Source organism: Orbicella faveolata, unplaced genomic scaffold (assembly GCF_042242905.1).
Source record: "Orbicella faveolata isolate gen_17 unplaced genomic scaffold, um_ofav_v1 contig_47, whole genome shotgun sequence".
Lineage (NCBI taxonomy): Eukaryota > Metazoa > Cnidaria > Anthozoa > Scleractinia > Merulinidae > Orbicella > Orbicella faveolata.
In genome coordinates this window covers 20,331,838-20,358,647 of record NW_028301577.1, presented here as the reverse complement: position 1 = coordinate 20,358,647, position 26,810 = coordinate 20,331,838, and the positions used below count along the sequence as shown (strand labels likewise).

The window sequence follows — 26,810 nt, the reverse complement described above, 5'->3', positions numbered from 1 at the left end:
TTCTCCAGACACTGCGGACAGGTACGCTTTGAGCCAATCAAAACGCACCATTTATCCACGGTTCGAAATTTGAATGCAAAGCTCCATGAGAATTTTGTTCTCTTTCTTGAACAGCTGTGTTTACTGCAGACTTCGACGATCAAGGAGTGTAAATATGAAGGTGAGTATCTTATAAACATATTTTTCAGAATGCTGTTAACATCGGTGAATAGATCACTGTGCTGGCAGCTCGAGAATTAAACTTTGTTCAGCTTTGTTTTGGAATGTCTGGAATGGTTTCTCGCTCGATCGCTGTAATTTCTTTTTTACTGTTCATAGCTGAAAAAATTATGGACTTGAACAGAGAGTGACTTTGAGAGGAAATGTAAGGACAAAGTCCATCTCGGAAGACTTGCAGCTTAATCGATAAGATGTGAATTTAGGAAAATACCTCTTGTATACTTAACAAGATTTTTCTTCCTAATCTAAGCTTATTTCGTCTTCAGGTTTCAGAAAATTCAAGCGTAAATAAGCCAGAGGTAGAGAGAAGGGATGCCTCTCTTGACCACTTTCCTCCTAGACCACAAAAAGAAGGAAAGTTTATAAATCTGCAAGACGCTGATGATCTGACATCACTGAATCTTTTAAATGAAGATACAGGTTTGAATCCCTCATTGCCTAGCTACATACAAGCTTACTAGTTTGATAACATTCATTGAAACCATTTGCCATGTGATAACATCTGCTGGTAAATTTGAGTCTACTTTTTTCTAGGCAGGCATGCTCAGGAGCAGTGCTGATATGCTCTCCTTTAGTCTAGATTATTGTGCAATGATTCTGTCTAACATTGAACATAATCCCCTGCTTGCCTTTTGCCGTCACAATCTGAAATACTTATTTATCTGATTGCAGTGCTCCGGGTAATAGAAGCTCGTTTTCAAACAGGAAAAGTCTATTCATGGGCAGGTATATATGCTGTGTTAGTACTGATAGTTGATTATTTTAACTATCAAAATCAATATTCTCCCAAAATGCCATGCTGATCAAAGGCCATTTAGCCATTGCAGCAAGTTATTGATTTTGATTTCTGTAATAAGTTTAACAAATAGATTCCATGTTTCTGTGTCTTTTTAGTAACAGATAACAGATGACTTCAAAATGTGGTAAGAACAAAAAAGTACAACACAAGGCGACAGCTGAGTTGTGTCACTGATGTTCTTACCACATTTTGATGTCTTCTGCGATCAGTTACTGAACAGACACAAGGCAACATAGAATCTATTTGTTTTATTGTAAAGAAACAACAAAAATTTTAATGGTATCGTCTTGAGATCATCTATGTGTCTGTCCTCCATTTGATCATAAGTAAGAAGTTGAACAGTTGAACCAATCAAAATTGGAGAAAATCTGGCACATTGTAACTTGCTCAGTAGCTCAGCCAGATGTTGATAGAATTTTTCAATGTGTAGTTCCAGAAAATATCCATACCTCCCACATGGAAGGGATATTTTGCAAGAACCCCCTTCCCTCTGGAAATTCCAATTAAACCTGATACATTTCTTTAAATTTTTTGGTCTTAGAGAACCCCCAACCCCCCAGGAAATTCCAATCCCTTCTGTGAGGGGAGTATGGATATTTTCTGGTACTGCACAATGCATGAAAAGTGTCTCTGGTGTCTGATGTTATAAACTTCCTTAAACTTAATAACCTGCATCCCTAATGCAGTGATATATTACAGAGCCACTTGATGCCTATCTCTCTTGGACTTCACTTAACACTGTGAACCTTTTAAAATTAGAACCTTGTTAGGGGTCCACTCGTGAGAAGTGTCTCTTTATAAAGTGGGTGCATGAAACCATAATGCAAGACAAGACATTATAGACTATGCATTGTAGACACCTCTGGCATGTCCTCTTGTGCTGCAGGTGTTCCTCTTATTGCTGTCAATCCATTCCAAGATGTCGCTGAACTTTATGATTGTAAGATGGTCAACAGATACAAGAGTGGCAGTGCAGTGGAAATCAAGGTTTGAGAATCAACAGCTGTAATTCACCATGAAGTCGGTCAAACTTTTTACCTAACATAGTGTGACTTGATCTAAAATAGTTCAGACTGGAGAAGATTGCGTGACAATATGACGTCAGTGATGTCACTTTGTTACACAATCTTAACTGAATTCTTTTTATCTGTTTTGTTCCCAATGTAGGAGCACTCTCCTCATATATTTGCTGTTGGCCAAAAAGCCTTCTGCAACCTGAAAAGAGATCTTGAAAAAAGGAACCAGTCGATTATTGTGAGTGGTGAAAGTGGAGCAGGAAAGGTCAGTAACAGGAGAGGTGGTAGAAGTGAAAGATGTCCAACTTAATCTTAGTAGAGTTCTAACATTACCATTCCCTTTACAGACATGGACAACACGCAGCCTGATGCATTTTATTACTGACTTAACAGAAACGAGGTAAGAGATTTTCAAAGAATATTTTTGCTTGAAAACTATATCAGAAAACAGAAATAAAAAAAAATCATAACTTAAGACTTTTCTGTTCTTCAAACTTTCTGTTGCGTTACATTGTCACGACATATTACGGAGTCTTACGTGACAAGCACTGTCACACCGATAATCCTAATTTACTCTCATTAACTGGTGAGCTAGATCCTCCACATCACATAAATACATGCATATACTTTTTTTCTTTCAACAGAACTAAGGAGGCTGCCAATGTGAACAGGATTGAACAAAGAATACTTGATTCCAATCCAATTCTGGAAGCATTTGGAAATGCTCAGACAGTGCGTAACAGAAATAGCAGTCGATTTGGAAAGTACATCCAACTTCAATTTGATCGGTGAGGATTGTTAATAAAAGTTGCATTGTGTCCCTTTCCTCAAGACAGTAATGCTCCTGAAAAGCCCCATTGGGGGAGTGGTCAATAAAGATATTCATTTTTTTTATTATTATTTTATTGTGAATTTCGGTCGATGAAAAGAGAACTTGTTCCCGCGTCCTACGGGCGATCTCACCACTATATGCAACCACGACAGACGCATGCAGGCATGGCAGTGATGGCAGCCATAATTCTGCTCTCGTCCTGTCCACAAGCGGGAACTAAAACTTACTAAGGGCTTACAATAGGGTGACTACTATATGACGAAGGAGTGACATCAAGCAAGTCACACTGGAGAAACAAATGCAGTTGAACCTCCGGTTGCCACCAGCTCTCATCGGCCACCAGTTTTCCAAAATACCAAAAGATTCCAAGTCAAATCACTATAATTGGAAGCTGCTCTCGTACTCGACCGACCGCGAGCACTTTTAGAGCTAAAAGTTGGAAATTTTGCTTTGTTTTTCCTCCTGTAAGCGATCACTTGTCAGATAATGGAGAGAAAATTGGATAACACGGTGTTGTAACATTATCGCATTCCTGGGTAGTACAAGAGATGGAAATTTCGTAAGGGGAAGTTACGGATTTTTTCTCAAAATTGACTTTTCTCATGAATTAGAGATGTAAACAAAAAAATGCACATACACTTTACTCTATCGGTCTTAAAAGAGACGACCTTAAATGTCTTTTAATTACAGAAATTGCAACTGATTTCCTGATTCACTGTTTTCAGAAGAACAGTCAACAGTTTAACGGAACCGCAATATAAAAATCGAAGTACTGTAGTCGGCGCAAAATTTTGATCCAATATGGTCGACGCTCTCGTAAGCGACCACCCACCTCCCGTAAGCGACCAAGGCTTGACATTTTGGGTGCTCGCTTACGGGAGGTTCGACTTTAGTAACACTGTACTGGAATTCATTTGGCTTCATAGAGCAAGTTGGTAATACAAGTTGAGTGGCGTAGACATCGAAGGGAGGTATCGATCACTAATAAATATAATAATTTTGAACCTTCAGCTTTTATAACTGGTCTAAGGAGAAAAAGAAAGTTCTTTGGAGGATTACATTTACCTCAATTACTCTGTAAATTTCTTCGTAGGAGCCACAAGATCGTTGGTGCTAGTATTAACACTTACCTCTTGGAGAAGACCAGAGTTGTGCATCAGGGAGAGGGAGAAAAAAAATTTCACATTTTTGACCAGGTACTCACATCTTTCTCAATCAAGCTTTCTGCTTATATATCTTATTTGCGGGCCGTGAGGTCCGTATTGGGAATAACTGTGCCTTGGGTCTTGAGTATGGCCCGACGCTAAAAATTTGCGTCAAGTTTGAAGTTGCTCCATGTGCGATGACTGAGGACAGATGATGCAAATGAGGAAAAAAGAAAGGAGAAAGGGAGGAGTGGAAGAGTTTCATTCACTTCAGATTTCGGCAGGACTTTTTTCTGTCGCCAACAATGTTGCGATATGTTGCAATGAAATGTTGCGATCGTTTGGCCGGAGCTTTAAGCCAATTACTTGACACAGTTTGGGTGTATTCAGCATCGCATTTGTTGTTGTAGTAGTCTCTGTTCCAGTACAGGGCATATTTTCTGTCGTCTTTATGTAAAAGCACCTTTCATGATTACGCCTCCGCTAAACGTTTTATTTTGAGGCGGCAAGATACAAAACAGGACCAATAATCAAGCGTCAAGGATCTGGTATGTTGGAGATTGCGTGTTGCGATTTTCATCTCCATGGCTTCTCACTACAATGGGTTTTTGGAAGATTTGTTTACAATGGGTTTAAAATACTCACGAACCTTCACAACACGAACCTTCGCATTTCGCGTCTATTCTCGTCAAAATCCTCGGTGTTGCGTGTCTACCGCTCTTTGCCGGCGATAAAAATTAGCAGCACTGAATAAAATGAGCAGCAATGCAACAATATTGCAGACATTTTGTCAAGCTGATACCCTTTTAAATTTATAAGGTCAAGGAATCCTTATCACAATTCTCAGAAATTTTGGCTCATCACAAAGTAACTTTTAGAAGTCACGCCAAATGGAAACTCTTTCAAAGACGCTCTGTGATTGGTCAGTATCACAAATTCAGCGACTGTCTTCTTTCAACCTTTCAGTCATTTTGCGAAACAACATATGACTTGAATGAGGTCAAGCTGAACTAATCACAATTCTTAGAAACTCTAAATGTCAAACACGTCTATAAACGCTGATTACAACACTTCATTGTTGGACGCTTTTCCAACTTAACTTCAAACCATCCTTGTTTTCCGCTTTCAAACATGGATATAAAAACCTTGCTAAACAATCTTCATGAAGAAGTATCCTGTTCTGTGTGCATGATCACATTCACTGATCCAAACGAGAAACACGTCCATGGTAGCCCATTTTCGCTTTAAGTCAAACCCAGAAAGTTCAGACCCGTTGCATCGTTTGGACAACAAGTCTCGGCCGCTGGAATGCTACATTACCCTAGGGAAGTGGCAGTGAATGAACGTGATGAAATTGCAGTGACTGAGATTGGTAACCACAGAATTCAAGTATTCAGTAGTGATGGGACTTACTTAAGATCGTTTGGTAGAAAGGGTGGTAAACAGGGAGAATTTAACTGTCCCACCGGGATTGCTTTTGATCGAAAGAATGGGAACATTTTAGTGTCGGACCGTAATAACTGTCGTGTCCAGTTGTTCAATGAGCAGGGTGAGTACCTGAACCAGTTTGGTGGTGAAGGAAATCTTGATCACCAACTTCAGTTTCCTGGTGGGTTATCAGCAGACAGTGACTGTAATGTTATCACGGTCGCTGATTCGGGTAACAAAGTAATAAAGATATTTTCTCACAATGGCCACTTTCTACGTAAAATTGGCGAAGAGGGCTCTTTTAACACACCCTGGCATTGTGTCCAATATGACAATTATCTTATAGTATCAGATAGTGGTGAAGATTGCATAAAAGTATTTGATAAGGATGGAAATCTTTTGTACAAATTTGGAAAGAGAGGGTCAGGGGACGGGGAGTTTAATCAGCCTCGTTGCTTGTCAGTTAACAAAGCAGGACACCTGATGGTCTTTGATAGACAGAATCACAGAGTTCAGGTGTTCGAACTAAGTGGAAAGTTTGTGGCAAAGTTTGGAAAAAAAGGCAGTGGCATAGGAGAGTTTAATGGACAATCCTCTACAGCAGCTCTTAGTGATGGTAGGATAGTTGTGTCTGACTTTGCGAAGGATCGCATTCAGATCTTCGAGTAGATCGACATGATGTCCAGTCAGCTACCAAAATATATAAGGTAATTTTTACATTAGAAATTTCTGGCCATGCCTTAGTCGAGAGTAGTATGATATGGGTTAAATCGCTTTAGCACAACAGACAGTCTTAGATTATCTCTTAATTTTACGTTTGAACCATTGACTCTTTTCTGTCTATGGTTGTAGTTTTCGGTTTTTACCAAGTATACCTGCATGTTATAGCAAGTCACGGCACAGATCGATTATGTGGCTCAACTATTCTAGAGATTTTAAATTTTTTATCGAAATGTATTTACATATTCTGTGATTCTTTGATATGTGATCTTTTAAGCTGCTTTGCTATGAAAGGTAGAACTTCAAGCTTCAAGTGGTTGTCACCATCGAAGGGTCTGGATGGAGATGATGTAATCTCAGTTGATCAGTTAAATTTTTGATGATTTCTTAGTAATCATTTCAAATTTCTGGCTATTAATCAGCCATCAGTAAAGATTGCAGACCTCGAAACTATGGTATCTGTTAAGAAACACGTTACTTCGTATTTAATTCTCAGGTATTTGATTTACTGGCCCCTCCAGACCCTCAATTTCAATCACTTCATTATTTGATAAGTACTTTTATAATTATGTTAAGTTTCCTAAGCAAGCATTATGTTCTTGAATTTTTCTAATAAACAGTGTGACATAAGCAATTTTGCCGGGACAACATGATCACCAACAAATATATTATATCATACAAGCTTGTAGAGACTGAACTGAGTGTGAATATACTTTGTAATATTTTTCCCAAACTTTTCCGGCTTAATATGGCGTGCTTGTTGAGAATGTGGGCCATTTCAGTCCGTGTTGCCTTTTGCCTCTCTTCTGGCATGAAAGAGGAAATGTTTGCAGACGTGCGCAAGCAATAGACTGCAAAACAGTCACGTTTTCGTCTGGAAATCACGACGCGTGACGAAATCACGTAATCTTGTCCCTGATTTAATTTTTCCCTGTTTATTTTATGCTCATGTTCCATCGTACTATATCCTCACTGGCTATTACTTACCACATCGCGAAACTAAGTTATGGGCGAGATCCGCGGACTTTCTGTGGTAAGAGGTAGACAGCGAGGATACAAGGGGATGTCAACCAACACCAGGGGAGGAGGGTGGGTCGAACCTTGATCTGTCGTTTTCCCGGTCGGCGCCGTGACTCAATGAAATCATCACCACGTGGCGAATCCTATTTAGAGGGGAAGTCCGCAATGCACTAATGCATCCCCAAGGATCGCGGAGCACTTTTATTGGACGTTTCACGATGCACTAATTAATTATTCAGTGAGAATAGTATGCAGAAGGAGCACCAATCTTGCAAATCCTTGAACAGTACGCAAGAGTGCGGCGGAACTTGGCCTTAGCCTTTTTGTGAAGAGAATGTGACTCGAAGGGACGAAAGCTTTTTTGCGCTCTCCTCCTCCCTTATATTTTATACTGAAACACTAAGGCCCAGTTCAGACGCCGAACTTTTCATGAGCCGAACCAAATACATTGAATTAAGTACATGAAAAGTTCGGCGTCTGAATCAGTTAAGAACGGCTATTTGAATTTGGAACGGCCCAGCCGTTCTTCCCGCCTAGCTCAGCCGGGAATTTCGGCTTTGGAACGGCTTTGATTCAGACGTCGAACTTTTCATGAGCCGAACCTAATGTATAAATTATTATAACGTATTTTACAAGCAGTTTTTACTTTGCCTGAAAATCGCTGACATTTCGATGTGTTTTGGTTTAAACTAAATTAAGTTCGGCGAATTAAGTTCGACGTCTGAATCAACAGGTGTACTTTTGTCCAAATTCGAATTAAGTTCGAATTAAGTGTCGTTTTCCTTCTTCCCGCTCCATTCCCACTCCCTCCCTCTCCCACCTCCACGCAACCCCATTCCCTCCTTCTCTCTACAAGTGGAGGGTTATCTCTCAGCTAAACAATCTCCACACATTAATAAAGGTATTATTATTATCATTATCAATATTATCATTATCATTATCATTATTATTATCACTATCACAATCATTATTATTATTATTATTATTATCATTATTATTATTATTAGTTTATTATATGCTTATTTATTTAATTTGCCAACTTTAAAAATTAAAAAAAAATAGACGATAACCGTATTTCCTCACGTAGATGTCTTTTTTTTAGTTTATTTATTTATTTATTTATTTATTTATTTATTTATTTAAAGTAACACGTCTTTAACAAATTACACGTATCACAAATTACAATAACAAAGTACTCTGGTGTGGCTACTCCGATACTGCAATATGTATTACTTATTTGCACCAGGTGTTACTTACATTAGGAAAAAGAATAAAATAAAGTAATTAATTAATTAATTCTGACAACACGCATTAGCTACAATTAAATCAAACAGGATAAAAAAACAAGAAAGAAAAAATAAGAGGAAAGGAAAACTTTAAATTACGTAGATGTTACAAATAATAATATTGGAACATTTAAATAGAACTGAACTGAAATGTTATGTTTTTGTAGTTTGTAAGTAGTTTGTAAGTGTACTTGACTGTCACACCATGTTGAAAATAGTGTTTGTATTTTGAAATAAGGCATATGTATAAATCAAAATACACGGCTAATGACCCTTTCCATGGAAATGGTCCATATGGCTAAATCCCGACCAAGAAAGAACCAGTCAGAGCGCTCGGATTTACTCAAGACTACCCGCACTATATAATAATCAGGAATATATTCTTATTTCGGATTTATTCCGTTTTTGGGTAGTGTAAAGACTTGATAAATAATATAGATGTCATAGAATGAAATGATGAAACCAAAGGATGATGGGAAGGTACTTTACTTTACACAGAACTTGCTAATTTTCATAATCAAATCGACTGGGATGCATTAAAGCGTCGCAACTTGCTATAGTAGTCTACTGTAATTAGGATGCATTCGATCGACCCTCTTTCCTTTCTTGCTGACACAAAATAGTAGTTCCAATCTTTTCCCCATTGTTTTTAATAGATAGCTTCAGCAGCAAGCTGCCAAGGTAGTACTTCGAGAAAGGAAGAGTCATTTTCTGCAGGTAAGATTAAAACGCAACAAAGATTACGGTAATTTTGACGTAAACGCCTTCGTGTCGTTTTGGAGTGGTGATCTCTTTCTTAAAAGCTTCGCCCTTGTAAGGGTCCGTCCACACTACGCCGCATAAATTTGAAAACGCAACAATCACCGGTCATTTTGGATTTGTGTTTAGGGAAAACTCGGTCAGAGAAATCTCACATGATTTTCGTGACACCATCGTTTTCGAAAAGTTCCGTTTCCAAACGTTTTCCGTCTACACGAAAACGAAAAGCCGGCGTTTTCAAATTCCTCCCGTTTGAGGAGCGTTTTCGAAAAGCTTCGTTGTCGTGACGGAGTTCTGTGGACGGTAGGCCTGACCGTAGAAATAAAGCTGCGTTTTAAAATTCCTCCACCGAAGTATGCGTGGCCGAGTGGTTAGGGCGCCGGACTTGAAATCCAGGGGTCGCGGGTTCAAGTCCCGCTCTGACCACTAAGCTGGAGTTGTTTCTTGGTAAACCCTAGTTCAGCTCCTCGGTCATGCTTGTAAATAGTCAACTGGTTTGCCTCCCGCCGGTTGGGATTTTTAAGCCTATTACGTTTAGTTGATATATTTTGTTATTTAGGTGTAGCTAAGCGCACTGACCACTATAAACAACAACAACAACACAACACAAGTATGGACGTAGTCTCCTTCGCAGCCGTTTTTGGGGATGTCACGCGTGACATCCCAAAAAACGGCTGCGAAGGAGACTAGTATGGACGGGGTCTAACACAAACAAATTCGTATGAGCATTGTTATAATATCAAGTACAGACGCATTTTAAAGAAGGAATCCACCACAAGTTCTAGTAACAAGTGGACAAAACCGTTGTACCAAGATTATTTACATCATACTGCAAACTTCTACGCGACTATTTTAATATATCTTCTCAAAAGAAATCATTTCTAGCAACAAAAAACGTCGAAACCAAATTTTGAAGTTCATATGATACACTTGAAAGTGCCAGTGAAGTGAAACTATTGGTGACAATTTACCTATGTTTGCACAATTTCTGTGAACTTTGAAAATTATTTTCTCAAGTTCCTATGGGAAATTGTTTTTGGTGTTATTTCAGGCAATTATTTATATCTTTGGCTTTTAGAAAATGCAAAAAGGATTTTAATACACTTGATTATTCTGGTACAAGATTTTTGACCACTAAAAACTGAAACTGCTCGATTTGTTAACGGATTTTAAAATTACGTGTAACGTAGACGAGGTCCAACTTGTAATAATTATTTTTGCGCAAAAAAAGCATGCCGTTTTCTTTGAATCGTGTCTGAAAAGAGGTTTAGCCTCAGAAAACAGCCATCTGAGAGTCGTGCACCTCATTCAATTCCCCTCATGAGTGAGTGAGATAAGTGCAAAGAAGAGAGACTTTGTCTTTTTGGGTCCTTTGTGAAAGAGGCCAGATTCACAACTATCAAGTAAATAAAGTAAAACCAAACAAAGCCACGAAATCTTACTTGTCTGATAGCCCAACCATTTGCTCTAACTTGTGTTGTAATCTTGTATTGCAGCGCTCGAAGAAACCAGGCAAGCTCTGGGAAACGTTGGAATTGATGATCAACTTCAATGTGAAATATTTAAGGTGAAGCAACCTAATTTTCGGTAAACGTCTCTCCTTTCCAATTCGTTGTACTCCCTCTTTACTTCTTTATCTTAGCTCTTCTTGATTCTAAAGCTGTCCTTTCTCGTTCTAGGTTCTCAGTGGTATTCTCAAGCTTTGTGACGCTCAGTTCTCGGATTCGAATCCGTCAACGAACGAAACTTGTACTATTCAAGATGTTCAAGGTAAGTGTTAGCTGGAAACTTGGTTTCTGGTGAGGATAATGCGAACTAAATGGGGCATGAGAAGACAGTTCCGACTCTCGCTTGCATTTCACCCTGAACACTCATCTGCTCCCATCGATTCTCGTGCGCTTTCACGAAATTTAGCCTTCTTGATTTTTCATGACGCTAGTTTGAGGTAGGTCGACAAAGATATCAACTCTCTCGGACTCTTAGTAAGTTTGACCACGCCCTGATTATGGCTGAGTTGACAAGAGTTGAAGAAAACTCTTGTACTGAACACATTCCACCATTCTTTTTGACTCTTCGTTCTTGTTTGACAGTCAACAGAAAGCCGCTTCTTTAGAACAACAGAAAGCTAATAAGTGAGGATATCTCTGATGGACACCCTTACTATTAAACCATGCTTTCTTGACTTTTTCATCCTCAGAAGCCTGTGAATTACTGGGAACTGAAGCAGAGTCGCTAAAGCTGTGCTTATCATTTCGACGAATCACAACGGGTTCCACTGGCGAGCAGTTCATGAAGCCATGTTCAAAATCAGAATGCGTGGAGAGAAGAGATTGTATGGCCAAACTGATCTATTCCAGGTACAAAAACAAAAGTGTACAGGAGATCGAAAGACCTTAGAGTCAAGGGTTCATACACGAACACAAGCTGGCTACACTTCTTATAAAATTAAGGTGAAAAAGTGCGTGCATAGATAGGTTGATCCCGTTACGTCTCGCGCTGCCTTCTCGTGCATTGCGCTTTGTAAACGAGGGACGCTTTTCCAAGTTCCTTTTCCTACGCGTAACATGCCTTTGCCCCAGAACACCTTACCTTTGATGGTAATATCCTCTTGTGTGATTATTCTTTCGTTTTCGTAGATTGTTCGACTGGATTGTTGACTTCATAAATGCGTCCATCAGAGCTCCGTCAGATTCGAAGTATTCTTTTATAGGTAAGACCAGAAGATAAGCTTCTGTTAAGACGTTATAAAATATGATAAGATACAGTTCAGCCCCCGGGGAAGGGATTCCCATCTGAAAAAGGGGATGCCCGCCGTAAAATTTGAATTAAACCCCTAAAGGAGACCAATTTGGGCGTGACTCAAGCTTTATTTGACCCCTAAAAGATACCAATTAAAACGGAATAGGTTTGATTACCAGCTGCCATTTAGGAAAGGAGCCCGGGCTAGTAGATCGGAATCGAGAGACTGGCGGAAATCGAGCATAAAAACGGAAATAGGAGCGTTTTTTATTATTATTTCTTCGAGTGTAACCTAAAAGATACTTTGACAGCTAAAAATAGTGGCGTTTCGTCATGAACACCCTAAGTGAATCCAAAATCCTTGATTTATACCCCTAAGCGAGACGACTAGTATCCCCGACCTTTTCATATAAGAGTCCCCCCACCCCGGAGGTTGAGCCTCTCTAAGAGGGGGAGGGATTCCTCCCTGTTACCCTATTTAGCCTACAAGATGTCCTACGGAAGTTAGTGGTTGGTTCTCGACCTTTTACCTCCAAAAAATGCCAACACTTTTAACATCCAGTTCGATCCTGGATATGGTCAGCCCGTCGAGATATAAGCCGTCAAATTGACGGGTTACCCGGTTCTCACCGTTTGCTTCTATTTCAGGTATTCTGGACATTTACGGCTTTGAAAACTTTCACTTCAACAGCTTGGAGCAGTTGTGTATAAACTACGCCAACGAAAAACTACAGCAACATTTCGTGTATTACTTTATGAAGAGACAACAGGTAAGAATGGCTTCTTCAATACTTGCTTAATAACTAGTCCTGAGATCCTCTGAACAAAACGACAGGCTATGCTGCACCACACAGTTACAATATTTTCCAGGCACGCAATTCGTGCAAACTCAAAACTGAAGACATGTAATTTGCGTTTCAGGAGGAGTATCAAAAGGAGGGTATTGACTGGTCCATCCAAGATTTTGTCGACAATCATTCGTGTTTGGATCTCATCGAGGGAAGAACAAGTGTCTTTTCACTAATGAATGAGGTGATAAAACATTTTTTACACTCTAAATTGTCTAACATCCTTATTTGAATGCAATCGTACTTGTCTTGACATTAATGCTAGGGTTTCAAATGGATATCTCTTTCGTTCGTTCCCAGGAGTGCTGTTTGAAGAGAGAACTAGACACGAAGTCTTTTAGCACTCGCCTGGAGACGTCCTTACTTCAGAACAGCCACTTTACTTGTCCGCGGTTTAAGAGGGAAAATCACGTATTCAGCATACATCACTTTGCCGAGAGCGTGTCCTACCAGGTGGAGGGACTCGTCAAGAAAAACAAGGTTGGAGTTTGTTAGTAAAGATAATTCAACTCATGCTGACTACTTGCCCCCGTTTCTAGGCGTCCCTCCTTCTTTGTTTCAGCGCAGTGCGCGTGGGGTTGTGGGTCTATTACCCTCGAAACCGATTAAGTCCTATTGAAAACTTCTTTCACCCCTTGCGTTCAAACAATTACCAGAACAATTTTCACCTGAGATTAGTTTTTCTTTTTTTCATTCCTAATTTTGTAATCAACACAGGATTTTGTACCCCCTGAAGTAGTGGAGCTGTTACAATGCAGCAAAAATACATTGATTCAAGAACTCTTTCAACTGAAAAGAAATCATATCCAAGACAGCGACGGTACACGAGCTGTAAGTGTGTTACGACGTTTTAATGAGTTAAATATTATTGAATAATGTTAGAAGTATCCCGTTTAGGTTCTTAAGACAAATAGCAACGGAAAACCAAAGCAAACAAAGCTAGCTGGAAATCACGCTAATGGGTTTCTTTTCAAGCCATATTGAACGGCACCACTGTCAGGTAATGCTTTCTAACTATATATTTTTGTTGTTGTTTTAGGATGGAAAGTTGAACGCAAAGGACAGAAGTAAACAAAGGCAGACTACAGTCACCGTTGTGCACAAATTCAAGGTACTTGTCCGAGTAGAATGTATGATACCATTGTCTTTTTTGGCGTGCGATGAGGCTGCAATCAAAATACCAACAATTCTGTCCTAACCATGTTACCGCTGATAACCTTTTCATGCACAGTTTGCAGTTTCGGTCAAGGCTTCATCACTCGTGATGCTTCAGGATGCTTCGTCGCCCGAAACATCCCACTGCATGAGCGAGAAGAAACCTCCGGTACCCAGGGTATTGTTTGCCAATGTTGGTTCGTAAACGTACGCGGTATTTCTCCTCATTTCTAGAGCCATGTTGCATAAACCAACATTTCTCACGCGTTTTTTAAAGGTAACGTTACTTTTAAAACAGCTGTTTTGATTAAATGTCTGACTGTTTTTGCTTTTGATTAAGGTCTCCCTTGACAGTCTCATGTCCACGCTGCGCTCTACAAATGTTCACTACATTCGCTGTATCAAACCCAACTCCAGTTGTCAACCTGGACTTTTCGACAGGAAAAAGGTACCTTGTGCACCTTTCAATTTACTATTTTTTTTCTCTGTCTTCGTTTTGCATCTTTGTACGCCTCTCGCGATAGTTTGCTTCCGAATGAAAACCACGCGTAACTGATAACGATACAGGGTTGTAACTTGTTCTCTAAGTCGGTCATCATCTAAACATACTTTCCATCTACGTAGGTCATGGCTCAGCTGAATGCCTGTGGTGTGGTAGAGACAATTCGGATCAGCGCTGCCGGTTATCCAATCAGGTGAGAAAAATACACAGAGCTCTCAGAAAGGTTTCTTATCCTAAAAGGCTTACTAACCTTAAAAGTTCACGACAACAACTGCCATTTCCTCTTCCAGGCTCTCCCATCACGAATTTCTACAACGATATAGCCTCGCTTTGAAGCATCTCAACTCAGTGACGCGCAGCCATGTGACTCAGTCCCAAGCCCACTCGCCGAAGAAAACCGAAGCCTCTCCTCGGGTTCCCGCCGTGGAAAGACTGAAACGTCGATCTCGTCGACGACACCGAAGTAGCTACGACCACAAGAGACACATTTGCCGGTCAATCTTGGAAGTCGTCCAGGTTGACAGTGATGACGTCAAGGAAAATGTCCATACAAACGACAGCGGTGTAAAAATCGGGCGAACGAAGGTTTTCCTCCGAGAAGAAGCGGTACGTTGAACGAACGTCAGAATCAACAAGTTTCTACGATTTTAGGGGTGTATGGTCTAAGATGGCGGGCCACTGTTGTAGCAGTCGATCTCAAATACTTGAACGGTTAAGACGGCACTTGAGGTCGAGAGTCAAACAACTGGCCCCAGTTGTTCGACGGCTGGATAGCGCTATCCACTGGATAAATTGCTATCCAGTGGATAAGTGTTAACAAAACAAACCACGCTATCCACTGTATAGTGATTTATCCGGTGGATAGCGTTATCCACCTTTCGAACAACCCGGCTCTGAACCATTTATAGTGTTAAGATAAAGCAAATTTGGGAGTTCACCCAGAAGTATAAATAGTTTTTATAATTGCATGCCGTATTTAGTATTGTAGAATTGACCATTTCTGTACTTAAATTCGAAATTAGCCAATCAGAAGCCTGGTCTACTGTCATGTTATCCTGCAATGTCATGGTCATTTGGCCGAATTTGGTTATGGTAAATACCTAATCGTACCTTTCTGGTATTCTTCGGCGGCACAACAGGCTAAGGGTATTTTGGATATATTACGTCTCGCCAAAATACGAACCATATCTCGACCAAACTCACCTAATTTGCTACCGAAGCGTACCAAAAAGGTAGAATAGGTATGAATACTAATAGGTTCTACTCGCGATACATTATTATTGGATCAAGGTTCTTCTGTAATAGAGCTTTGCGTTAACACATTTAAGTGGTAGCTGAAATGTAGCGCGTTGATAAAGTTTTAAAATGCGAATGCATTCTCTAAATCTCGTTCCTCGGCCAAACGTGCGTTTCCACGAGTTTTTTTTTTTTTTTTTTTTTTTTTGCTTCGTCGTTCTTAGATGGAACGGTTAGAGCAAGTCCGGAACAGATGTCTCACCAAATCGGTGCTGGCTATCCAGAAAAGCTGGAGACGCCATAAGAGACGAATTGAAAGGAGAAGAAACTCTGCAGCTGTTACAATCCAATCAGGTAAATTACATTTCCTTGTGTCAAGCGTTTCATGTGTTCTTCAACAAAATGTGTTAGGAAGCTTAGAGGTCCAATACTGGAGTTTCATTAAAGGTTGGGTACTGGGCAAATTGACTGGTTTGACCATCAAGAGGAAAGTTTTCTTATAAAGAAGTTTAGTTTAAAACGTTTTGTCCGCCTGTGAAAACCAGTTGCCTTCCTGCTGAAAACGTTAATGAAACCACTTCAATAAATGCTGCATGTGGGGTCTGGGTTCAAGCCTCCTCAGGACCCTTGCTTTGTACAGTCAGGGTTCGTACCCTTTTTCAGAAAAAAATTTCCAGGACTTTTCCAAGACTCAGATTGATTTTTCCAGGACTAAAATTCACATCAACCCTTTCACTCCCATTATCTTAATGTTAATTCTCCTTACTGTTTGCCATACATTTCATGTTTTTTTACTTGACTTTAACAGATTTCCAGAACTTTCCAGGACTTTCCAGTCCTGGAAAATGCCACAATAAAATTCCAGGACTTTCCAGGTTTTCCAGGACCTGTACGAACCCTGTGTGCTGTGGAATCCTGATGTTTCGAACCACCAAGGGAAACGAAAATTGGTTTGACAGATCGAGTAGTTCGAGAGATCAGGAGTAAAATTAGTGTTCGACTGAGGGGAGGAAACGAATTTTGGTTCGAGTTATTGGGATATTCGACTGAAGAATCGGGGTTCAAGAAATCAGGATTCCACTATTATGGAGAGGGCACATGCTACGTAATTCAACTCCAGTTTGCTCCTTCAATGCTTCGGCCTCAACTGACTTGCTCTATCTCTCCTGCCAAGAGTATTTCTTTAGTATTTATCACTGCCTCAGTCATGTAAACGTAACGGTTAACGGGCTTTGTTTTACCATTCCTAAGCATAAAAGCCTCTAAGACAGTCTTTTCTTTCCAGTTTGGCGAGGATGGAGAGCCAAGATGAATTTCCAGAGAATTCAAGAGGCAGTGAAAGTCATTCAACACAACACAAAACGTTATTTTGCGTTGAAGCGACTACAAGAAGAGTGTAACATAAAATTGAAAAGCGACACATCGGCAGAAGAATTCTTCAACGATACCCCTCCAGACAAGAACCCTGCGCTAAAGGATAACGCGCCTCAAAACTACACACCTTCGTCGCTGCCGCGATCTTTTTCACCCGCCGAAACAACAATTCGCCAATTTGGACTTCTTTCTAGTTTAGCCGCACGTGCTGTAGGATCTTGGTTTGACCCGCTGGAAACGAAACCTGACCAGTTTACGCCGCAGAATTATTTTTCGGCCCCATGTAGTAGACAAATGACATTCAACTCCACCAGAGGGCATATAAGTCCTCTAGCCATGTTGATGTGTAATTTCAGTCCCGCAAAACCGCGGGTTGACGATGCGGACAAACCGAGCTTAACGATGCTGTCAGTCAATAAATCATCGGCCATTATATCACGCCGAGATATCGAAAAGGTAACTTGCTTGTATGAATCTTTTTTGTTCAGGCTAAGCAGTGTCTACGATTTTACACAGAAAGCATACCCTCTGTTCCTCTTTGGAAAATTGGGTTGGGGCGGTGGGAGGGAGTGCAGGTATGCAACTGGGGTCTCATAGCTGTGTCCAAGAGTGTTGCGGAGTTTCAGGACATCATTCTACTGTAAATTCTTCTTGAAACCAATTACGAGGTTTCTTTTCGGTTTACTGCAGGGTTTGTTGTGATTGGCCGAGTGAAAGTATAAAGTCAATCAGTCCATTTGCGTGACATATATCAAGAAAATGAAATCGGATGTTACGTTTGAATGGTCATGTTAGAATAATTGTCTTTTAAGTTATCTTTCGATTGCGCCGGTCCATTGTTTTATTGTCTGTGTTCTATGTATCACCTAACTGCTCATTTTATGACTTCTCTTTCTCAGATGCCAGTAGCATTTCACTGCAAAGGTACCCCTCTACCCCACGCTAACAGGAGACCACATTCGGCAACCACAACCAGCATGGTAATAACTTCCACTGGTATACGTAATAGCAATTTTTTTAGCGACAACTAAATATAGACTTGGAGTCCTTCCCCTCCCCCTCCCTGGCCTATGACTGCGCCCTACACAGAGAATAACGCAAGGAATTCCGTCAAAGGATATGCTCGACAGAGAGGTCGTAAGTGAAATGAAACCTCTCGCACCTTAGGTAAATTGGCAAAATGGACTACCTCTTCTTCCTTAACCGTAACAAGGGAGGCTCATTCGCCATGTTTGTTCAGTGTTATATTCCTCTAGCAAGTTGGTGTCTTAACCTTTCAATGTTTCTTTTAGGGTTTAGCTGCCATCAATGAGCTAGATTGCGAGATTGAGTGATTGCGGCCATTGAAAGCGATCGACAACGAAGCTCGCAATCTCAGATGCAAACGATAGATGAGGACCCCCCAAAATTGGCGCGTCAGATAATTGACAGATCCCACGAATTCCTTCTTATATTTAAACTCGTTCTAATTGGGTAAGACAAAAAGATTTTTAAAATGTAAATAAATATATCTAAGCGTTGATAAATTCCATTTGCACTCCAAGCAAACCTCGTTAAAATAACAAGAAAAGAACATCAGCTACGGTTGAATTTGAGACTCCAATTATCTAGTCAAGTTCTCGTGTTCGTAAAATATCATTTTATTAAACGTTGAATTCATATTTCAAGTTGTTATTTCATCTTGTTGTCTTTTGTTTCTTTTTCGACTGTGCCTCGTCTTAAGCCTTTCTTTTGGTCTCGAGTTTTCGTACCTAAAAAGAAACAAAAAATTGAAGCTTAACGCGTTGCTACACGAAAAGTAAAAATGTTCAGGCAAGGTTCAAAGCACCTTTGTAGCAAACGCAATGCACGTTGCACGGAATATTGTGTCCTATAACCACAAGCATCTTTATTACACAACGTTAAAAGTTCTGTGACTATCTGTGTTACAGCGCTACGTAAAATTACGCTATTTCACTTCAGGCATGTCTATGTTCAATTCCAAATTGGCCACATAACTTCACCGAGTTTTTGTTTAGTGTCTCTGGGTGCTTTTCATTTTATCAGATTCATCAGCCAGACCAGCTGCTGTGAAATGGAACGACATTCTCGATCATACCGGGCCAACCGACAAGAATGGCTTTTACTATTTTCTATTCCTTTCCCTAATCTCCTACAGAAGTGAAAATCTAATGAAGAGAAGTAGGGCAACGAACCAGTTTCTAAAAATGGAACGGCAAATTTCCGACTGACTGGTTCGACCGATCAAACTGGACCTCCTTGAAAGGTGCTCCTTGTTTTCCGGAAATTTTCTGGTCGGACCAAGCCGTTTCATTTGATTTCTAATTATTAGCTGCTTCCCGCGCATGCGCATTTTGCTATGCTTATGCGCGCGTGAAAACATGCCGCAACTGAATGCCTGAAACATGCTACTTTTCATGTAAGACTTCTACTGTATGACCTGTATAGCCTGCGTTTAACAATGCAGTAGCAGGTAATGCATACGTAAAACTAATTTTCCTCTATTTCAAACTGTACATTATAAACTACAATTAATCAGATATCATAACATCAAAAAAAAACCCGAAAAGTAGTTTACCTCTGATCTCAATTTCTTCTTGGAATGCATAATTCTTGGAATTCATAATTCGTCTTTCTTTTTCATGGCCATTATCGCCAAGTTCTGTTCCTCTTTGCTCAGTTCTTCACCTGGCGTCCCTCCAAAATGGAGACGAAAACATAAAATAAGGACAAAATCAGCGCGTGTAACTTGAATTCAATTCTTTCCTTTCAACATAAAATTTAGTCAATTTTTGATCATTTGACCGACCTCCGACCACTGACGCGCTGTTATTTTTCAAAACAAAGTGTAGTGCATAGCAGGTAACACAGGGATAAGCTTAAAGGAATAGAAATAAATAAAGGAATGACAAGAGGGAATCGTCTATCTCAAATCTGGTTTCCCTTTCTCTTCTCTGACGCGAAGTCGCAGGAAAAACCACCACTGTTATCGCTATCCTGATTTTTTCGCTTTTTACACAGTTTTGGTTTATTAAACAGAAGTGTATCCATCCTCCTCAAGCAGAGGCTGAATCTAATCATGCTAGTTACGGTATCTGGTGTTTGGCATTAAACACAGAAACAGTCCTTCATGGGGTGTCTCTGAAACCAAGACCTCTAAAACGAAGACCCTAAGACCCTAAGACCCCAAGACCCTAAGACCTCAAAAACTCTAAAACGAAGACCCCCTAATTTTCTAAGCATTTTTTACCTTTAGTGAAGTTTTGCTCCAATAGACCAATTTCGATATATTAAAATTCAGCCTAACACAATAGACCTCAGCACGAGGCTCTGAGGAATAAACCCCACAATCTTTGTATTTATTCCACAGAGCCTCGTACTGAGGTCTATTGTTTCACGTTGAATTTTAATGTATCGAAATTGGTCTATTTTGTTCATTATCCGCCATCTTGAGCTGAGTAACCAGGCTCCCACACTTGCCCGGAAGTTAGGCCACCTACCGATTTGTTTCCTTCTGTCAATCATATGGAAGAAGAGAGAGTGCGCGCTTTGCCGTGTTTTCCCGGCAAAGTTTGGCAAGTGAATTGTTCGTCGATTTTGGGATCTTTTGGGATCTTAGGGTCTTAGGGTCTTAGGGTCTTAGGGTCTTCGTTTTAGAGGCCTTCGTTTTAGAGACACCCGATTGTCAAGATTTTAAAAGCTGAAGTTAAATATGCAGAGGAGCAGGTGAAGTCTGACAGGAGAGGTTTTGAAGATGTGCTCGGCAAAAATGAATATAACAAGTATGAGCAAATTAAAACATTGCAGAAAAGTTTAAATGCCTGTGAAGCAAAGTACTTAAAAGAGTTTCAAGAAATGAGTGATGAGCTTTCAAGAAGAGAACAGATTCACGTGGAGACAAAAGACAAACTGACTGCTGTAGAAGAAGAACTAAAGATTTTTAAAGAGGAACTGAGAGCAAAAGAAAGAGAGTATTCAACAAACATAACCAAGTATCAAAAAAAATTCAAGCAAGTCAATCAGATTTTGACAAAACTTTTAAAGAACTATGCTGTAAGATAGAAGAGCAGACAATTTCATATCAAAGAGAATTTCAGAGTCTGACAGGTGAGATAATAAACCAAGCAATAAGTGTCATTCTCCATGTCACTAGTCAGTGTATCATCATTATTGCTGAAGTCTCCTAACTGTGGCAAATTGGCCTTCTACCTGCTGACTGCAGGGAAAAATAATTGTGCTGAAAGAAAACTAAAACAGGGTAATTGATGTGAGCAGAAGTTAACAAGTGAACGAGAGAAAATTAAAACAGGGAAGTTGATGTGAACAGAGGTTAACAAGTGAAGCTGAAGAGTTAAACATGTCGCTCGTAGACACCAATTTAATGTCCTATCATATTAATCTTCTCTCTCCAAGTGCTGTTGTAGTTCTTCAAGGATGGGTCAAGAGTGACAACTTGAGTCTGCGAAAGGGCATAAAGCTTAGTCGAGTTAACATGCCCGACAGACCCTTTCCACCCCTCTCCAAAAATACAGACATGATAAAAACCATTTCTAATACAGCAATTTTGAAAACTTGAAAATGACCTATATCAAAAACATTTTGGCCCCTTCCCTCTCCTGTCCCCCCTCTCTCCAAGTAAAAAGGAAAGCGCAAATGATATGTTACATTGCTATACTACACCTACCCTTCATTTCATTTTAATTGACCCGCTACTGACCATTTCCAGGAAAGCTTGGAGGGAAAGAAGAAGAACTTAAGGCTCAGAACTCAGTTGTTGACCAACTCAGAGCTTACATCACAGAGAACCTGCCAAACACTCAGATGGAGAAACTTCAAAAAGAGAACGAAGAAGCAAAGCAAAACATTACCAACTTGTTACAGGAAAATGAGCAATTAAGATCTATGGTAGAACCTCTCAATGTAAGACTATCATCCATGAATGAAATTCTTTCCATTCAAGAGAGAGAATTAGTGAAGTTTCAAAGTAAATTCACCAAGGGTGACAGCAGTCAAGGAGACAGTTTGCTTACAAAGTGGAGAGAGAACGTGATTGCCTTGTTAGCTCAACTGAAATCACAAGAGATCACCCGTGAGAAGGAAGGAAGAAATGAGAGGGCTCAGGTGAGGCTGGCATATTTTAGCAATTTTGTTTGGTTTAAAATTTTTCAAACCAGCGTGATTTGTAAACCAAAACAAATGAGGATAAGGATACAATTGCAAACTGGTTTGAAAAAAATTAAAGCAAACATAAATTTAAGCTACTGGATGAATAAATTTGAACAAACAAGCTAAACCCTTTCACTTGTACCCTCACCAAGATCTGGTCATGGTTTCTGATTGAAAATTAAATTCTTCCTAGGAGAAACCAGAAAGATTTTTGACTGCTTGAAACGTGAATAAGATAGTGAGAAGATATTTGGGTTAAAACCATAATACCCAGCCAAAATACGGTCTTCAGGTTAACCCCGCCTTAACGGAACTGCAGTATAAAAATCGAAGTACAGTATTCGGCGCAACGCAAAATGTTAATCCAATATGGTCGAAGCTCTGGTATAGGTTCGGTAATACGGGCAGCATTTTCCTTCAACTTGTCTCGCAACATTGTTGCATTGCAAGTTGAAACACATTGTTGCGCGTATTACCACGTTTGTGACCAACTTGCCTTGCAGCAAAATACAGTGTTGCAAGTTGAGGCAACATGTTGCGCAAAGTAGACTCGAGTTCTACTTTCTGCAACAAATTTTAGTTTTGCTGCTCGTATTACCACTGAAGCTACAGCTTGTCTCGCAACAAATCTGAATTCAACGCTTGTGATTGGCTGTCGCGAAGCGCGACAAATAAAAAAAAAAAAAGGCGGACGGTGAAGGCGAACCTGAATTCGAAGTAGACCAGTAACTCTCGGAAAGTCATAACTTTGTCCTTTACAAAGACCTCGAGGGCTATCATAGTCTTTGGGACACCTCGTTTGTCCCTTCAAAACAAGCAGGAAAAAACGCAAAAGGATTGGAAGAACTGTCGCAAGAATACAACTTTTCGCCCAGCTACCTGAAACGACGCTGAGCTTCATACTGAAAGAACTTCGCTGGTACGGAAAATTAAGAACAAAATGACGGCCAGAAGTCGAGGTGGAACTTCGTCGAAATGTTAAATTATATTAAAGAAGGCGCCATCTTTATTTACACACAATTAAGCAGTTATACCTGTAGAATTCTGCAGACTTGCAACATTGTATTTTGCTGCGAGACAAGTTGGTCACAAACGGGGTAATACGCGCAACAATGTGTTTCAACTTGCAATGCAACAATGTTGCGAGACAAGTTGAAGGAAACTGTTGCCCGTATTACCGGACCTTAAGCGACCACCCTCCGTAAGCGACCACTCAGGCTTCACATTTTGGGTGGTCGCCTACGGCAGGTTCGATTTTAGTAACTGGAAAATTTATTTGGCTCCATAGAGCAAGTTGGTAATGCAAGCTGACTTTTGTAGACATCGTAGGGAGCTGTGGATCACTAATAAAAATTATGATTTTAAACCTTAAGCCTTCATAATTGGTCCAAGGAGAAAAAGAAAGTTCTTTGTGGGATTACATTTCGCTGTGGCTAAATGACTGACAACCGGTCAAGGTTTTATTAATCACTAAATGACCGGCAGTCTGATATTTTTCTCAAATTTTAAGGAATCGAGGGAACCCATCCAATTCAAACTATCATATGTCGATTAACAACTACGAAGCGATCCAGAAGAGCTGTATAGATCGCTAGCCTAACGCTTGGCTTACACTCGGCTCAGAGAGCGAGACCATGGTTTGTGACAATTAGGATTTTTTTTAGATCGACAGCCGGTCACGGTTTTCAGATCACTAAATGACCGGCAGTCTGATATTTTTCTCAGATTTAAGGAATCGAAGGAACCCATTGTGATAACAGGTTTTGGGGCCGCTTAAGTTGTTATCCTAGTTACAACAATCCAGAGGGAACAAGCTTGCAGCGACGGAGTTTGTCAGACTCCTAGAGGACTCGGGATCTGTTACAGCAAAACAATCCAACGGGAAGACAGAGAATACGCAGTTACTTGGGTCCAACAGTAGAGTTTAATCCAGTAACGTACTCAGAACGTAAAATATAACCAGTACGGGATAGTGGTATCCGGCGTCCCACCACCGGGGCGTAACCGAAGAACAATTTACAAAACGCCTTTATTTTAGGCTGGTTTTCCACCGCTTTCTCGAGTCCGGTCTAGGTTCCTCCCCGAGAAGAGTTCGGGGGAGGCGCGCGGGCTCCTCTCACGAACAGCGGCTGGTAATCGAGCCTACCTGTTTTTATGCTAGACTCTAAACAAGTGATCTTATATTTCGTTTAGTAATCCTAAACCCCTATTGGCTGCCAATGAGTTCATTGTTGTTCTAGGCTATTCCATCATAGGCAGTAAGTTATTCTGCTCGTAAATATTAACTACTTACAACTTCAGGTAGTTCTCGCTACAAGGTGTTACACGATAATACAGATAGTTAGGTGGTTACCATGGTTATTGGACTTTCACTTGACTGTTAACTGTTGGCTTTCTTATGGTTATGAATATCGGCAAATTCTCCCCTCACACCATCCATTCTCATACTTATAATATAGAAAAAAATTTTGCGATCGCTTGAAACTTCTCAGTCTACATAATTATTGTTAAATAGCTTATACGTGATCGGTTCGCTCGATTCCCTAAACTCGGGCTGCCGGTCATTTAGTAATTTGAAAACAGTGACCGGGAGTCGACCTAAAAACCATGGGCTTTAACCAAGCGTTTATTAGACTTGCGATCCATACAGCTCTTCTGGATCGCTTGGGTTAAGATGGGTTCCTTCGATTCCTTAAATTTGAGAGAAATAGCGGACTGAAAGTCATTTAGTGAGTTGGAAACCGTGATCGGCAGTCGACCTAAAGAAATTCTAAGTGTCACAAGCCATGGTCTCGCTCTCTGAGCCGAGCGTAAACCGAGCGTTTATTACACTTGCGATCTATACAGCTCCTCAGGATCGCTTGGGTTGGGATGGGTTCCTTCGATTCCTAAATTTGAACACAATATCGGACTGCCGGTCATTTTTTGCGAGACGTAAACAGAAGTATCGCGTTACAGTCGCCATGTATGCAAATTAGCGTCAAGCTTTTTGACCTCAACGAAAACGCTGCAAAACATTTACATTTATATTTGGATCCCTGCAAAGTCACCCAGCCCACACATGGGTTCTACGCCACGTAGGATTACTCAATACAACTAAGCGATCCGAATAAACGAGATGCCAAAGGTATTAAAAACTGGCGATCGGAAGAGTATTTAGCTATTAAGTTGCACACTGGCCTTGAATTTCTAGTATACTTCCAGAAATTCCTACGATACCTTCTGAGTTGTTTTTCTCCCAAAATCCATCTTCAGGATCTTTGAAATCGTTTTCCATTTGTCCTAGATGGGAATCTCGGCCAATTCGAAGCGAATTTATTTGATCGCGCTAAACTCGTCATGCAAGCCATATTGTCAAATCACTCATTGGAATGTATTTTTGACCTTGAAATCCTGCTCGAAGATGGCGAAACGCGAACTCCTGGTTGCAAGAGCCTTGAAATGCTGCTAGAAGATGGGGAAACGCGAACTCGTGGTTGCAAGAACCTTGAAATCTAGTATTAACACTTACCTGTTGGAGAAGACCAGAGTTGTGCATCAGGGAGAGGGTAAAAAAAAATTTCACATTTTTGACCAGGTACTCACATCTTTCTAAATAAAGCTTTATGCTTATATATCTTATTTATGGGCCATGAAGTCCGTATTGGGAAAAACTGTGCCTTGGGTCTTGAGTATGGCCCGACGCTAAAAAATTGCGATAAGTTTGAAGCTGCTCCATGTGCGATGACTGAGGACAGATGATGCAAATGAGGAAAAAAGAAAGGAGAAAGGGAGGGGTGGAAGAGTTTCATTCACTTCAAATTTCGGCAGGACTTTTTCCTGTCGCCAACAATGTTGCGATATGTTGCAATGAAATGTTGCGATCGTTTGGCCGGGGCTTTAAGCTACTCACTCGACAAAATTTGGGTGTATTGCGCATCGCATTTGTTGTTGTCGTAGTTTCTGTTCCAGTGCAAGGCATATTTCCTGTCCTTTTTATGAAGAAGCACCTTTCATGATTACACCTCCGCTAAACTATTTATTTTGAGGGGGCAAGATAGAAAACAGGACTAATCAAGCGTCAAGAATCGGATATGTTGGCGATTGCGTGCCTCAGTTACGACGTGTTGTGATTTTCATCTCCGTGTCTTCTCACTACAATGGGTTTGTGGAAGATTTATTTACAAAGGGTTTTAAAATACTCACGAACCTTCACAACGTGAACCTTCGCATTTCGCTTCTATTATCGTCAAAACTCTCGGTGTTGCGTGCTTACAGCTCTTTGCCGACGACGAAAAGGTAGCAGCACCAAATAAAATGAGCAGCAATACAACACCATTGCAGACATTTTGTCATACTGATAGCCGTCTAAAATTTAGAAGCTCAAAGAATCCTGATCACAATTCTCAGAAATCTTGGCTCATCACAAAGTTACTTTTAGCAGCCACGTCAAATGAAAACACTTCTAATGACGGCCTGTGATTGGTCAGTGTCATAAATTAAGTGACTGCCTTCTTTCAACCTTTCAATCATTTTGCGAAACAAACTATAATTTGAATATTGGTCTAGCAAAACTGATTACAATTC

The 26,810-nt window shown here is 40.3% G+C and overlaps 1 protein-coding gene and 1 long non-coding RNA gene across 3 annotated transcripts; one reads left to right on the top strand and one right to left on the bottom strand.

Annotated features, from left to right (window-relative positions):
• Positions 1-71: 71 nt before the first annotated feature.
• Positions 72-18,739, top strand: LOC110047552 (unconventional myosin-XIX-like). 2 transcript variants are annotated; one of them, XM_089279565.1, is made up of 25 exons: positions 72-160; positions 486-639; positions 892-945; positions 1,905-2,005; positions 2,186-2,299; positions 2,382-2,434; positions 2,679-2,822; positions 3,960-4,062; positions 9,122-9,182; positions 10,721-10,791; positions 10,904-10,994; positions 11,422-11,581; positions 11,861-11,934; positions 12,612-12,733; positions 12,885-12,995; positions 13,112-13,291; positions 13,529-13,642; positions 13,851-13,922; positions 14,307-14,414; positions 14,591-14,661; positions 14,759-15,074; positions 15,929-16,058; positions 16,990-17,534; positions 17,978-18,058; positions 18,371-18,739. In XM_089279565.1, exons 1-25 carry the CDS (start codon positions 74-76, stop codon positions 18,410-18,412), a joined length of 3,159 nt encoding a protein of 1,052 aa, XP_089135691.1. In that variant the 5' UTR covers positions 72-73; the 3' UTR covers positions 18,413-18,739. The 2 variants fall into 2 exon arrangements, with proteins under 2 accessions (XP_089135691.1, XP_089135690.1); XM_089279564.1 differs by lacking the exon at positions 18,371-18,739 and having other exon boundaries at positions 17,978-18,341.
• Positions 18,695-26,801, bottom strand: LOC149097531 (uncharacterized). The gene is made up of 3 exons (XR_016204169.1): positions 25,756-26,801; positions 19,657-19,775; positions 18,695-18,829 (listed from the first exon to the last, which is right to left on the bottom strand). It is a non-coding gene; the product is annotated as an uncharacterized LOC149097531 (long non-coding RNA).
• Positions 26,802-26,810: the final 9 nt, after the last annotated feature.

Excerpts from the sequence above, each read along its gene's own strand:
- LOC110047552 (XM_089279564.1), top strand. The coding sequence starts at position 74 with ATGCAAAGCTCCATGAGAATTTTGTTCTCTTTCTTGAACAGCTGTGTT. Across the intron at positions 12,996-13,111 it reads TCTTTTCACTAATGAATGAG|GAGTGCTGTTTGAAGAGAGA; the intron begins GTGATAAAACAT and ends GTTCGTTCCCAG. Across the intron at positions 14,415-14,590 it reads GACTTTTCGACAGGAAAAAG|GTCATGGCTCAGCTGAATGC; the intron begins GTACCTTGTGCA and ends CCATCTACGTAG.